The sequence below is a fragment of the Lissotriton vulgaris genome, chromosome 1_2, assembly GCF_964263255.1.
Source record: "Lissotriton vulgaris chromosome 1_2, aLisVul1.2, whole genome shotgun sequence".
NCBI classification, from domain to species: domain Eukaryota; kingdom Metazoa; phylum Chordata; class Amphibia; order Caudata; family Salamandridae; genus Lissotriton; species Lissotriton vulgaris.
This window is the reverse complement of record NC_141686.1, coordinates 101,870,110-101,885,728: the sequence shown is the minus strand read 5'-3', so window position 1 is coordinate 101,885,728 and position 15,619 is coordinate 101,870,110. Positions and strand designations below refer to the sequence as shown.

General features: G+C 42.2%; 1 protein-coding gene across 1 annotated transcript in view; it reads left to right on the top strand.

Moving 5' to 3' along the window:
• The window catches only part of USP18 (ubiquitin specific peptidase 18), a 182,850-nt gene that overhangs the window by 87,462 nt on the left and 79,769 nt on the right, over positions 1–15,619 (top strand). The window contains exons 5-6 of the mRNA XM_086952917.1: positions 6,869–6,954; positions 12,266–12,412. Coding sequence (XP_086809043.1) covers positions 6,869–6,954; positions 12,266–12,412 — 233 coding nt within the window. The remainder of the gene's footprint in view (positions 1–6,868; positions 6,955–12,265; positions 12,413–15,619) is intronic.

Below are 15,619 nucleotides of genomic sequence, written 5' to 3'. Positions count from 1 at the left end.
AAGATAAGCGTGCAATGCGAGCAGTTGAGTTCCAACCTCCACCAGGAGACAAGATACCAACCAAGGGCTTGTGGTCAGTTTTAAGAATGAATCTGTTGCCCCAAACAAAATTGCGAAAATGCTCCACAGCCCATGTGCAGGCTAACAACTCCCTTTCGATAACCGCATACCTCCTCTCAGTGAGAGATAGGGTCCTTGACGCAAAGGCAACACACCATTCTTCTTTGCCAGAAACCTGACCTAACACAGCTCCAAGACCATAACAACTGGCATCCACGGTAATAATGCACTTTTTGTTGAGAGAGAAGGATCTCAAAGTGGGGGCATTGACGATATCTTCTTTGATAGAAGAAAAGGCAGACTCCTGCCTTTCAGACCACACAAAGTCAGAGGACTTCCTGGTAAGCTCCCTGAGGGGTTCCATTTTCGTGGCGAAATTGCGAATGAACTTACTGTAGTACTCGCATAAGCCAGCGAAGGAAAGCAATTTCTCCTTGTTGTCAGGAGAAGGGGCTTTTACAATGGCATCAACAAGAGAACGCTTGGGAACTACACCGTCGGCAGACAAAGTATGACCCAAGTATTCGACACTCTTACAAAATAATTTACACTTGTTAAATTTGAGAGTAAGACCAGCTTCACATAACTTGTTGCACACATCCTTAAGATGAACACGATGATCATCCACATTCTTAGAAAAAATGAGGATATCATCCTGGAAACACTTTACGAAAGAACTAACCTCCTTAAAAATATGGTGCATGGCCCTCTGAAAGACCGAAGCGGCGGAGGCTAGGCCAAAAGGCATCCGCTTAAATTGAAAAAGGCCAAACGGAGTGATGAAAGCGGTAAATTGCTTTGCATCATCAGTCAATTCGATTTGGTGATAAGCGGAACGCAAATCAAGAGTAGAGAAAATGCAAGCACCATCCAACAAGCAAACCATTTCGTTTATATTGGGGAGAGGGTGACAATCAGTAATTAAGTTGGCATTGAGAGCCCTCAGGTCCACACATAGCCTGATACTTTTATCAGGTTTTTGAGCCAAAACGATGGGCGAAACCCATTCAGAGGACTCCACCTCTTCAATGACACCACCAAGGATCATATCATCCAATAAGATTTTGAGTTCAGCTCTTATACTGATGGGTACACCCCTCAACTTCTGTTTGACCGGAATGGCACCATTTTTAACTTTGATCCTATGGGAAAAACCTCTAAGTTTGCCGAGTTTCTCAGAAAAAACTTGAGGGAATAGCAAAGGAAGGTCCTTCTCGAGATCACATACATCCCTTGAGGATTCAGAAGCAATCATACTCTCATCAGACAAATGAGTACTCGTAGAACATGAAGCAGTGTTGTTCAAAGGTGCAGCATCATACGTAATGGCAACTACAGAAATAGGGTCTTTGTTCCTGGGATTTAAGGTAATACCAAGTCTGAATTGATCCCTCCAGCCCAGAACATTCACACCTTTGATGGCAATGTACATTTTGATCCAAGCACTATTCCCCCTAAACTCAATACAGACTTCTTTATAACCAACAATATTAATGTAGGATTCATCAAAGTTTTGTGCAACAATATCAGACTCACATAAGCTAGTTAGATCAACTAGATTACCAAAAACTTCATTGCAATATAACTTGGTGATAATGGTCCAGGGAGAGCCTGAATCCGCCATAAGTTTGAGCTCTTTACCCAAAATATTAACGATACAATCCGGAGAACTCAAAGTTTCTGCAGAATTAATATCAAACACATTGCGGATAGAAACAACAATGCCATGTTCAAGGTCTTGGGATGATGACATACCTTGTGACACAGTGGAAATTTTGCCTTTAGAGGAAAAAGAGGAATCTTTTCTAGAACTAGTGTCTTTGCACATTTTAGAAAAATGACCTGAACGTCCACATTTAGTGCACTCTTTTCCAATGGCAGGACAACGAGAATACGAAGCAATGTGGTTGGGATTACCACATCTAAAGCAGTAATAATTTTTTGAATTGACCTGAGTTTTCGTATTAACATTGGGCTTCCCAGTGGAAAATGAGCTAGAGGATGAAACAGCACTAACATTACCCTCATCAACACTAGAAGATAGTTTACTAACAGTGCCAGAGGAAGCTTTACTTTCTAAAGTTTTCATCCAACGTTCAGATTGTTCAAGAGCTTTGGAGGTACTGATGGTCACCTCTAAACTGGGATCGCCCAGAATCCAAAGCTGCTCCTGAACTTTTTTACTTCTCACATGTACAATAATTTGGTCCCTGAGCATTTCGTCAGTCATTAACCCGAAATTGCAATGAAGGGACAGAGCTCGAAGTGCAGTGAGAAAGTCATCAAAACTTTCATTCTCTTCTTGAGCTCTAGTATAAAACTTATACCTGTTCAATGCTACACTGGTATTGGGTTTAAATCTATTTTCAATTCGCAATAAAGCTTCATCGTAAACATTGTGATCACCTCCTGAACGCATAGGAGGAAGAGTTCTGAAGACATTTTGACCCTCTGAACCCAAGCAGTGGAGGAAAATATTTTTCTTCCTTTCAGCAGACATACGCTCACCATCGATGGCTTTAAGGTAGGTGATAAACTCTTCCTTCCAACGTGACCATGGAATAGGTGGTTCACCTTTGCTCTGCAGAAACTTGCTTGGAGGATCAAATTGCATGGCAGAGTAATAAGTTAATCACACCACTTAAATAAAATAACAGTAACTGTAAATAGCATAGATGATGCCAATGGTGTAGAATGCACACAGAAAATGATAAGAAAGTATCAAAATATCCAAATTATACTTGCACTGTACTGGACACAGCAAAAATGCAGAGTAGCAAAAAAAATATATATATAGTACCAACCCTCAAAGCAGGAGAAGAACAAAGCTTTGAGAAAAGAACAATTGAATAAGTCTTTCAGCGTTTAAGCATCAAAAAGTGTAGCGTTTTCAGTCTGGAAGTATGTCTTAAAACGTTAAGGTGAAAAGCAGTAAATGTCAGTTTTAATCACGTCGTAGCTGTCAGTATTGTAGCGCTAGCGTCAGGATTTCACTCGGTCAGCCTAATTACCTGAGGCGGACGTTGATCCAGGAGGCTTTGATGCCGAGGCAGCGCTGATCTGGGGCACCGCTTGTGACGCGCCTCGAGAAACAAGTGTAGATCCAAGACGCTTTGACGCTGAGGCGGCGTTGAATCAGGACACCCTTTGTGACGCGCCTTTACCAGCAGAAGAAAACAAGGCGGATTGGCTCTAGAGAGAGCGTGATCCGCGTGATGACGCGTTAAGCGTCGTGACGTTTATGACGTGCTGACATGCAGGCAGAAAGGTTGTTATGGCAACCTGCTAACGCTACGTAGATAACGGCAGACCTCTCTTAATGAGGAAAAATAGTAAAAAAGCAATAACTTCCTCAAAGTACATACCACGAGGCTGCCAAACGAACGGATGAGGAGAGGCTTAACTCAACAGCAGTCCGACCACGTAGAAATTGAAGAGAGGTGGATGGGTTCGTTTTTAGAAGAAATCCTCGCACCTGTGCCTAGGAAATGCCGCAAAAGGATTTCTTTGGTTCTCCAGTCGTCGCCAATTTTGTAAGGTGAGATGCCAGACGATATGTATCAAAAAAAGGATTTATTGCAGGTGAAGAGGCACAGAGCATCCAGCTGAACAGCAGGGCAGGCTTAAACTGCCACACAGGGAATCTGGAACACAGAACCAGGAAGGCTCACGCAGGAGCAGGGTTCTAGTTCCAGCAAGGGAAATAAATAATTAAAAGGTGAAATGCAACAGTATGATTCCCTTATGTACTTGTATGCTGTCATAAATAGTGATCCTGTCACACAGAGATATGTAGGCATTTTCCAGAGGTACTAATCTATTTACTAAGCATATATGTAGCAAAAAGATTCTTGGCCAGCATTTTCAATGCTAAAGAATATAGTGAAATTCATTCCTTCATCAACATTTCAGCTTAAATTCCAAATATAAGAGGCACATTAGATGTAGCACATCTAGGCATGCAATTAAGAATTATTTCAATTCAAGAAAACCGTTATTCCTTTTATAGGCCACCTTTAAAACTAACTTACAAACAATTCTTATTGAGAAGAGCAAGAAGCATTAAATGAATAAACATGCATTGTTTGAAAGAGTAAACAATGTTTTATGTTAAACTGTAAAAATGAAAGAGCACTGCTTTCACAAAGGTAAAACACGTTACAAGCTGGGTCTGCCAGTTGGATAAGAGCCTGTATGCATTTATAATGCACACACCTTAACTTACAGTCAGCTACAGCACACATTCAACAAGAGCAAGAGAGGCACATTAACCTACTTAAGAATTGTGTATTTACTTGACAGATCAGCTTTCTCTACTTTCTAGATCTCCCCTCCCTTTTCAAGATCCTCTGTTCGAGCCTATATCCACTTCCTCCTTTACTAAAGCCTCTCAAGTTTACAAATAACTCAATTTTTCTTCTCTCAGTCACTCTAAAAGTAAAATTGAGCTCTTATTGGAATCTGGATTACAGCGCACCCTTTCTGTGCATACATGGAATTCCATTTGGACACGCATACACCACACCTCCTGTAATTCTAGCACTACTCAGACTCTCTATTATTTTTATCAACAATTATTTTTAACTCCATTATCTCTCTCTAAGTTTAGTTTCGACTTATCCCCGAATTGTTGGGTTTTTCCTAATACCCCAGGCTCTTTATTTCGTTCCTTTTTTCTATCCCCTAAAATAAAACGATTTTGGTCTAAAGTATGTGGGTCAATCTCCTCTATTTGTTCAATTGAATTTCCCTTTGACATCTGTGCCATATTTTTGGTAAGTAACTCTGCAAATTGGTTTGGATCTCGCAAGGTGGGCATATTTGTTACTTGTTAATTACTATTGCCTTTCAAGTAATCACCTCTAATTGGAAGGACGCCTCTAAGGTTTCTTTCTCCGCATTGTGGAACATTCTTTGCTATCATCACAGACTGGACAGAGCTTCTGCCAAAACTTCTCAACACATTATTCGTAAAGAAGCCTTCTGGTCTCCACTCACTAATTATTTATCCACATCTGCACTATGTAATCAAGATAGCTTCTTAATTTATCAACCACCATGAGTAGTTTCTTCTTTTCTTCTATTTTACACTTTTTATATGTCAAATGTACAGTTATTATCCTGTTTTTAGAAACCATTATTATTGTTATAACAGTAAAGCTTTGTTATACTATTAGATGAAGATACTATTACATCTTCATTTTCTTTTCTTTTCTTTTTTCCTTTTCTTTTCTCTTTCTTCCCCCTTCCTCTGTTCTTTCTCTCTTTCTGTTTTTCTTCTCTTCCTCTTCCTTTTTCTAGGTTTTTCACTTTTTCTGAAAAAACAAAAGATGTAAAATGCTATCTTGTTTCTAGGTACAATTTTTTCTTATTGCTTTTCCTCTTTGGAATATTTTTATATCAATGACAGATTTCTTGTGTCCTTTATTTCATCAAAGTATTTATTTAGTTTGCTAATTCCTTGCTATCTTTTTTCTATGTATTGTTGTATACAGTACCTATGTTTCTAATTACTTCAATAAAGCTCTTTAAGCTAAAAAAAGAATTGTGTATTTACAATACATGCAGAGCAATAACTTGAATCCCAGTTTACACTTAATCGTTAAAGTGGTAATCATATTAGACAAGACAAAAATCATTGCTGTGACAGACAACATGCACACATCTGTAAACATTCTGTGCAATCACTCAATGTCACATCCTCTTCCTTCTGGAAGAAGAACACTGCTTTAAGGCCAAAACACAGAATGCACATGTATCCCTGCTAAAAATGAAAGTAAAATGATAAAAGCATTTTATTATCATTTTATTTTTGCCTGCCGGATCGCCACCCCCCGGTGACAGGCATGGCAGGGGAACTGGTGGTGGGCACTTTTAAGTGCGCATGATGGTTTGGACAGCTGTCTTATGCCGACCACACCACCATGCGCACTTAGTTTTCTCCAACTTGTCTCTGTTGCACAGCTGGGTCCCAGTTAATGTCTGAGCAGCAAACCAGGTTGCTCATACCAATCCCAACGCTTCTCTCATGCTGGTATTGGATTGGTATTCCCAGCATGGGAGAAGTGCTGGGAATGTCATCAGGGAACCAAAGTTTGCAGCTGAACAGCTGGAATCGACGATCGTCAGAGAGGAGCGAGGCAACATCCGTTGGAGTGGCTGGTAAGTGCAATATTATTTATTTTAATTATGTTCCATTTTGTTCGTATTCCCCCCTGTCTCACCACTTACAAATGCCAAAAGCTGCCACTGGGTGAATCCATAATAGACACAAGCAACAAAACTAATGGCATAATAAAAAGGGTGTTTCATAAAACCACGGCAACCTTTTCCATGTTTAGCAACTTAAAACTCATCTTGTTTCTGGATTTTAATAAAGCTAAAATGACATTAGTATAGTGATATTTTCTTGCATCAATGGAGGGGCTGGACCTGATGACCCAAATAGTTCCTCCCATCTATATAGATAGCTAGTCTTGTTGCCCATGTCCAGGAAACAAAACTAGCCTTGAAAATGTTGAACTTCGCAGTCATTTAGCCATTCTTTTTTGTTGGTTTTGCTGGTTTACCTGGTTTAGTGGAAACAGGTGACTTTTGAATTCATGTGGTCCTCAGGCCAGCATATGTAATTTTGAGAGTTACTTTATAGGTTCTATTTATTCATGTTCTTTTAACTAGTGGACTTAGACGTGAATCATTATCTCTTTTCCATTACCTTTTGCTGAAAAAGGCCACATTGTGAATTATATTTGACACACACAGCTGCAATGAATCACTGACCTCAAGTGCATGATGTCTTTGTTGGCAGTGTTCGTCCAGCAAGATGCAGCCGAGCTCTTCATGACCCTCTTTAACCATATTCGCGACCAGTTGGGAAAGCCACAGCCGCATCTGGTGAGTTGATGGATTACAAAAAGCAAAACCAAAGTTAACCAAAGCTTTAATACCCATTTGAAACTTGCTTGGTAAATACAGCCATGGTATGTGATCATGATTATTGCTTTGGGAGCTTTCCCAAATCAACATCCGTTGCTCTGATAACCATCGTTGGCTATCATATTACCACAGAGTAGGAATGAAAATAAAAGAACTGGGTCCATTTGCCATACTCACTCACTGACCTACAGAAGCAGCTATTACCCATATTAATACTCTGTCTGGGTGTTGCCCTTTGTAACCTCAGTTCCCTTCAGAGTGGTTGGTACAGCCTGCATTGCTGAATAGGAGTAACGCCGCAGTGCCTGACTGAAAGTGGTTGAGCCCAGCTAGGTCACGTGAAGGCTTTAAGAGGAGGGGTAACTATAGAGTGTGAGACAGCGTTAGGGAAATCTGCTGCTCTTGGGCCACAATTTGGTAAATGATATATCAATACTTACCAGTTTTGTTCATTACACCGATTAAGGTCCTCCTCGTCCCAGTCATCACCATGTTGAGGAGGTCCTAAAACGCTAGTCTGTTCTTTACTTTTAATATATAAGCCCCTCCTACCCGCCTCCATGCCTGAAAGTAACAAGATCAGACACAATAATAGAGGGAGGGAGATTACATGACTGGGACAAGGAGGATCCTAATAAGGGTAATGAAGATTACCAGTAATTAACAATACATTACCCCCTCATAGGACCTCCTCATCCCAGTCATTACCATAGTAAGGATTTCACGAGCCCTAACACAGGAATAAAGCTTGACACTTAAAAACTCAAGAAATAACTCAATGTTTTATTAAATCAAGTTTATGACACAGCTGCCTTCATAACAGCAACAGTAAAACCTTCCATTGAAACATGCAACACATCTAGCTGATAATGCTTGATAAAGGTGTGATGTGACTGCCAGGTATCAGCCCTACAAAATTCTGGAATAAAACCAACAGCAACCTCAGCCCAGGAATCGGACACAGACCTAGTGGAATCGCCCTGAATCCCAGCCAGAGGAGCCGAATCCAAAGATTAATATGACTGACAAACTGCCATGGGCACCCACTTACTGATAGTGGAAGTAGACACCTTCTTCCCCTTAGCTACCATGCCAAAGGATACAAACAGAGCAGGGAAAAGCTGAAACCCCTGAGTGTGCTGCAGATAAATCTGAAGAGCCCTTCGAACATCCAAAACAGAAGGAACTTGAGCATCCTTCTTTGCAGGAAAATCAGAAAGAATAACCTCTAGCTGCAAATGGATCTTAGAAGAAACCTTAGGGAGAAAATCCAGATCCAACCGTAGAATCACCCTATCCGTCAGACATTGTAAATTGGAGTAGGAAACTAGTAAAGCCCCTAATTCCCCCAACTGATGGGCCAAAGTAATGGCCAACAAAAAGGCCATCTTAGCAGATATCCACACCAAATCGGCCTCCAAAAAGGCTGAAAAAGGTACAACTGGAGACCCTGAAGCACAGTCGGCAAATCCCAGTAAGGAACAATCACTAAAGATACCAACCGACAGAGCCGAAAACTCTGCAACAACCAAACCACCAAAGGACCAATACCTTCCAGGGCATCGTCCAACCCCCTTCAGACACGGATAAAAGCCCATTGAAGCGCCAGAGTAGAGGGGGCAAGATTCTTCAAAAACCCATTCTTTAGGAACTCAAGAATCTTCACCGGCTCCCCAGCAATTGGATCCACCCCTTGAGAAGCACACCACTTAACAAGAGAACCCCAGTGTTTACTGAAAGACTTTAGAGTTAAATTCCTGCGTTAAGTGTTCAAGATCCAAGCCGTCAGCTTCAGTTGGTGGAAACGGGGCAAGGACCGGATGTGGAACTGAAGCGGGGATGGGATCACTGGTAACTGAACAAAACTGCCCAGGTACTACCAAAGCAACGGAGGAAATCTAAGGTGACGAGTCCAAAAAGGGACAATCAGGATTACAAACACCCTCTCTACTTGAACCTTCTGAAGCATCCTCAGGAGGAGGGAAATGTGAGGGAAGGCATACAGAAAATCAGAGGGCCAAGAAATTGAAAGGGCATCCCCCGCCCCTTGACTGATGACAAACCACCTCCGAACAGAACCAGGGAAGGAGGGCATTTTGGGAACAGGCAAATAGATCAATCCAGGGCTCTCTGAACTGAAGACAGATGCCCCTGAACAGGGGCTCTGACAACTGGTGAAGAGTCAAAGTCATCAACTCTAACTGTAGAAACAAGTGTTGTGCCTTAGAGACCATTGACTCTTGGCTTCCAAGGACTCCAGTGTGGCTCCTGACCCCTACAGACTGGGAGGAGGGAGCTGGGAACTGATCCCCTTCTCCAAGTTGGGAGTGTGTAGCCACAATCCTTACACCTGCACCAGGGGTGAGTGGACACCTGAAAGTCAAAATCTGCAAGAAAGGGATCTCAGTGGAACAACAGATTATTGAGGAGAGACTTGAGGCGAAGACGAGGCACAAAGAACCACTGCCTTGGTGGAAGCCAAAAAACCCTTGCACCCTCAACCAAGTCTGAGCTGAAGCCTACTTCTGAGACAAGAAGGCCAACAGAAGATATTGCAGTGTCTCTCTGTGAGCATTCAGGAAAAAGAAACCCACCCATCTAAATGTCGAAAACAGCACAGATAAACTGCAACCACTGAACAGGGACCATCTGTGATTTTGCCAGGTTCAGCCCAATTGCTAAAACAGGGCCATGGTGCCTTCACCGCCCGCAGAGCCTTAGGGAGAGAGGAAGCACAAATCAAAGGATCATCAAGATATGGAAAAACGGCTAACCCCTGATACTGCACCCACAGCCAGAGCCAGTAGCCTGGTAAAAGTCTGAGGAGTCGTTGATACCCTGAATACAGTTACGAGTATGCACTAAAACAAACACGTACCTTACAGCATGTCATAGCGCCTTATCTTGCCTGTCTCAGGACAGGAAAACAAGCAGGAAAGGAGGCAGGTGGAAGGAGCTTTTATAAAAAAATAAAGAACAGACTAGCCTGTTAGGTGCCTGTCGGGAAGCGAGACCTCATCACTATGGTAATGACTGGGACGAGGAGGGGTAATGTCACAGGTTTAGCCAGGGCTTCCACATGAGCTGCGGTGAAGGCTGCGCGCAGGTCTCCTGAGATCAGAGGGTTGGGGTCCATTGATGAGGAAGACTACTTGGAGTAGCTGCAAGAAAGTGAAGCATCCATCTCTGATCTTTGAGAGGGGTCGGTGAGTGGCATCAGAGGGAGAGTTTGCTGGGATTAAAAGGGGAGGTCCTGTGTGTTTGTCCTGTTTGTTGGAAGAAACTGGCTACTCTATTTCAGACGACCTGTTTTTAAGGGACATTAGACATGATGAAGTCCACTTATAATTTACAATTCAAATACCTGGTTCAAACTGAAGCTTAAAGGCTCATGGTTTGTCATTAGGCTGCACTAGTGATGCTGATACAAAAGAATTTGTACATAGAATGAAAACTACTACATCTTCACAACTGCCTCCCATAATTCACACCTTTGAAATGGCTCAGTTCTAGGTGAACCTGCTGGCTGCCATTGATCCCACATCATTACAGATGGAGTTACAGCATTCACCCGGTCACGCTAGCCTTATGCCTACTGTTTACTTTAAAGTTATACAGTTGTCACTGAAATCACTATCGATGTTGTATAGAATGAATAATTTTCATTAAAATGGCAGAAATCAAATTGAAAGATGGCAATCTTGTTGTGGGACATGAGCCATACAGACAATACCTACAGTCAACACACCCAAAGGATTTAGGACCCAATTTAAAGTTTGGCCGATGGAGTAAAGACGATCAGGGTGGCGGAGTACTTACGTATGTCACTCCGATTTTAATCTATCCTGTGAAAACTATAGGTTTGCATAAACGACCATCACAGCAGTTCATACAAAGCCTATTAAAGGGTTGGTGTGAGCCCTCATTGGTGACTGATGCTTACATCAAGCTGTTAAAAGTTTTTTCTTTTCCAAAAAACCCCTCAGAAAGCAGGAATTTTATTTTGGAAAAGAATGACCCCAACCCCATAGGAGTTTTCTCCATCTGTGTGAGGATAATTTTATTATTTTTACCGTCCATGACTTGGACAGTAAAACAAAAACCATACAACCGCCCATACCTAATTAGGGCTGACAGTCGGACGGCTTACTTCTAACTCTGTTGACGTAAACCTGTCAGTCCTCCCAACTCAAAAAATGATAGGCGGACCATGAGTTTGGAGAACAGGATACTTAATTGCTGTTACAGCAGAGTACCCTTAGGTGTTATATAAGGCCCAACCACTAGTTGGCTAAATAATGCCCAGTATGTGAATCTAGAGTAGCATGTGCACACCTGCACGATTCAGGGGTGCAACAGGGTGTCAATGTGACACCCTGCCACCCTTGAATATGCTCCCCCTATTACTGATTCGGTATTTACCGAATCGGTAATAGTGAATGGTTTCCCATTCATTCGTATGGGCCTCCAGGCTCATAGGAATGAATGGGAAGATATTCCAAATTACCGTTTCGTTAAATACCGAATCGGTAATAACGAATATTACCGAATCGGTAAAATTTACCTATTTTTTACCTACATTCTATTTACCAATTCTTAAATACAGAATCGGTAAAATTCGGTATTTAGGAATCGGTAAATAGAAATTACCTACATCTGGCCCTGTTTCCAGAAAACTTCCACTTCTCAAGGAAAACTCACCATTGTCAGATTTATTGGAATTCATGCTGTATTCTCATGGTTCTGAATTAATGTTTAATCGAATGACTATATATCTCTCTCAAAATATGAGACTTGACCATTTCATACAGTGTTATCCCATGCTTTCATATATCTGAGGAATTCAATATGATCCATAATGAGATCTATATGTAATAATCAAATAACTATCAAATGATTTAGGAAGATATTATTCATCTCTAATATCATGGATCATACCATCTACATCATTATGTGCTGATTATACACAGCAATGATCTAGTGTTACGAACAGGCTCTTTTTTTACAAAATCCACTTGACAATCTTGTAACTGTTAAACAATTAAGGCAGAAGGTTTCAAACCTATTGAATTCTGGCCACATTGTCTACAACCAAACTCTCAAACCATATCCATAAATGTCACCGTCATCATTGAAGCCACATCTTGACCGCACGCTTTAATACGTTTGCACAGATATCAGATCACCATCCTACCTAACCTAAGTTTAATGACAATGTTCTCACATGGTTACTGTTCTGAAGCAATCTTCTTCTCTTTTCTTTCTGTAGGCTGAAAGACTGAACTCTTTGTACATAATCCATGTCCAGGAATTCTTGACGTGTCTTAACTGCATGCAGGAAAAGACATGGGACAGCAAATTGATCGCCCTGCCACTTCTACTCTCAGACTCCAGGTTTAAAAGGCCAACATCACTGGTAGGATCAAGGGAACTCCTGTTCTACCAACAGCTATCGCTTTCTTTGAATCTGCTCTGTGTGGCTGACTAGCATATGGAAACTTGCAATACCTTCCGCTAGGTTTATAGTAAAACTGCAGATAAAAATGCAAAGTTACTTCAACATTCTACAATGATTTGATAATTTTCTAAAAATGTCCTTTCAGGTGGACTTCAAACCTCGTTTATAGTTCTTTGTTTTGGTCCATTTCATTGGCACAATGTTCATTAAAAGGCTCCCTTTACCATTGATTATGCAAACATGTTTCCCTTGTAAAGTGCTATTTAAACACTATCAGGCTTCAACCAACATAACTTAGCGAATATGCTTACTTAATTCATACGTCCATTAATACAATTTAGGAACATGGAAATATTCTTACAAAAAACAGAGATATTACTTTTCGACAAGGCAAGCAGGACATTGCAGCATTTTTTTTAAAATATATAACATTTACTTTAAGCCTTTTTGTATAACTTGTATTTTATTGTTATTTTTACTATACCAAAAAAAAAAGATCGCAAAGTATTTTGCCCAGATTTCGCAATTATGTCTACATTGCTGTGACTTGGGTATACAATTAATACAGTAGTGTGCGATCAACTGTTGATTCATCCACTCTCCCATCTGCACTCCACTCCTCAACAAAATTAATATATAGAACTTTACAGACAATGTACAGAAAAAGTGTCCTTCCCACTCCCCACCCATCCGTACACTCCCATCATATTCAGCTTTTTCGGTCAGGGTTACAGTAGCTACGCACATTCTCTTTCCGGTACCCCTCTTGACTCATTGTTCCCATCTTTGCCAACCGCCATTTGCTGTCCCTTGGTGTACCATTGGAGTATATCCTGTATTGCTCGTTTATCCTGTCTAATGTCACACATCAAATTCCTCCGCTAATGACCATTCTATCATATCTACATCCCAGGGGTTTATGGTCAGTTCTCTTGATTTAATCTAGTTTATCGCCACCCGTTTCTTCGCTAGAGCCAATCCCAACAAAACAAACCTATGCTGTATCTTCATATCTCTAGGTTTACGTATGATGCCTACTTCACAATGTTTATTCGGAGCACTGATTTGTAAGTGGGTCATCAATGTCAATCTATGGACAACCTGTGCCAGTATCTATTAATTTCGATACAATGTGGCCTCTCTGCATACAGGACACCTTGAGGATCTAAGTGGATACATTTTGTGCAGCTTAACACCTTCGATGCTCATGACGAGCTCAGCTCGTCATGAGGCAAGGGTGAGCTGTGCTCATGACGAGCTGAGCTCGTCATGAGTACACCCATTAACATTATGGTCCAGCGCTGGACAAGAAGACCTTCAGCATCCATGTGGTTAAGGGGGTCTTATAGGTATGGTAGAAAAAATGAAAGTGTACCAGTTGGAAACTGGTGTTGCTGAACACCTCCTTCACCAGTGCACTGCTCACCTTCTATTTCATGTTTATCAACTGTCCCCCTAGATCAGCCTCCCACAGCTGTCACCCCTTCATCCGGGTCTTCACCCTGTTGTCCTTCAGAGCCTTATACATTATCACCCTCCGGCACACATCCATCTGCAATACCATGTTAAATGCGCCCACGGCAACAGGGGCTCCAGGCAATTCTCAGCATATTTTTCTGTCTGTTTAGCCAATGTTTGCCTCCTCTTGCGCCACTCCACTCAAGAGTTGCTTCTCCCAATTCACATCCTCATCAGACTACTGCACTGCATGATGGATCTGCACAGTGTAGCTATGGTTCATAGGAAGCATCATAAAGGTCTTTGTGCTGAGGGCTCCCCTCCTCTTAGGAAGAATGTGTAGAGCATTCTGGGGAAAAAGGCAGAGGTTCCTGCGTAATGGAGGTGGAGGCAGAGGTGGTGGAGAAAGAGGAAGAGGAGTAGCAGGTTGGGAAGTCAGTGGACTGGTGCCCTGTCTTGAAGTTTCTTTTGCTTGAGAGGTTGAGGGGTCTCCAGTGCTAGCAGCTCTTCAAAAGTAAGCTTCCTTTTGTGAGGAAGGGGCTTCTGCACCATTGGTGGTGGCTTTGCTGTGATGTTCCCCATCTGGGGCTGAATGAACGGTCTCTGTTGTTGAAAATCCAACTCCTCTTGATGGCGTTATATAACTGGCAGCTCCCGATCCTGAGTCTACTGTGGATTGTTGTTACTGGGTGCCAAAGGCAGGTTCGGCTTTAAGGCAGTTTTTGACATCTACCGTTATTTCATCCACTAAGGGCATATCAGTGTCTGCACTGGCACCCAGACTCCAGAGGTCGTTGAAGTACATGTCGGCGTCTAGGCAGGCTAGGTCTTGGGCAGCTGGCTTGGTGCCAGGGGTAGAGTCAGAGTCGACTCTGAAGTCTTAGGACTTCAGTCATCGGCTTGGCTGGGATGCAGTGGAACTCAGAAGGCTGAGTCCCCGATTTTAGGTTTGATGTCTGACCCCCATAGTGGTGGTGGTTGACTTGTTGGTGGGAACTGGTACTCACTGTTGCTGTCTTCTGACAAAAGCTTGGAGAGGGCTGCGGGTTCTTGCACATCAAAATCCGAGTGTGAATCGGGTTCTGGGCTAAAGAAAGCAACTTGTTGACCTTTCTTCTGCTTCTTCTTCTTCAACATGAAGATGTCAGGGGTATCTTTGTCTCGATATTGTTCCATGGTGCATGGATCACAATGGTTCTTTTGGTCTTCTTGGAGCAGAAGGCGAAACAGGCAGAGCAGGAGGCCTTGTTATGCTCCAGCAACAAGCAGAGATCACCATCTGCGTGTTGAACTGCCCACATGTATTTGGATTGGCACAGTGAACAGTAGCGAAAGGGTGTATTTTCCATCGTGGTGCTCGCCTTGTCAAGTGCGGTACCCTATGGAATAGGCTTGCAAGAGGCAAGGCCCCTAGTGGGGCATCTGTGAATCTGTTGATGCAGTGCAGAGGAAAGGACCAGGACAGAGGTGAAGAAATGCGATGCAGAAATGATTGTCCGAAGCTATCAAGAATGGAAGACTTGAGTGGCCCGACGAAGAGCACCATGCAACGTTGATTCAGAACCCTGGTGAAGCACGTTCGACCGCGGAAGAAAACAATCAATGTGCATTAAGGGTCATAGGACGAGTCTCTATACATCTTGACTCGAATGACTTCTGTGTAGAAAAGCAAGTTGTACATGCTCAAGTCCAGCACTAGATAGCAGG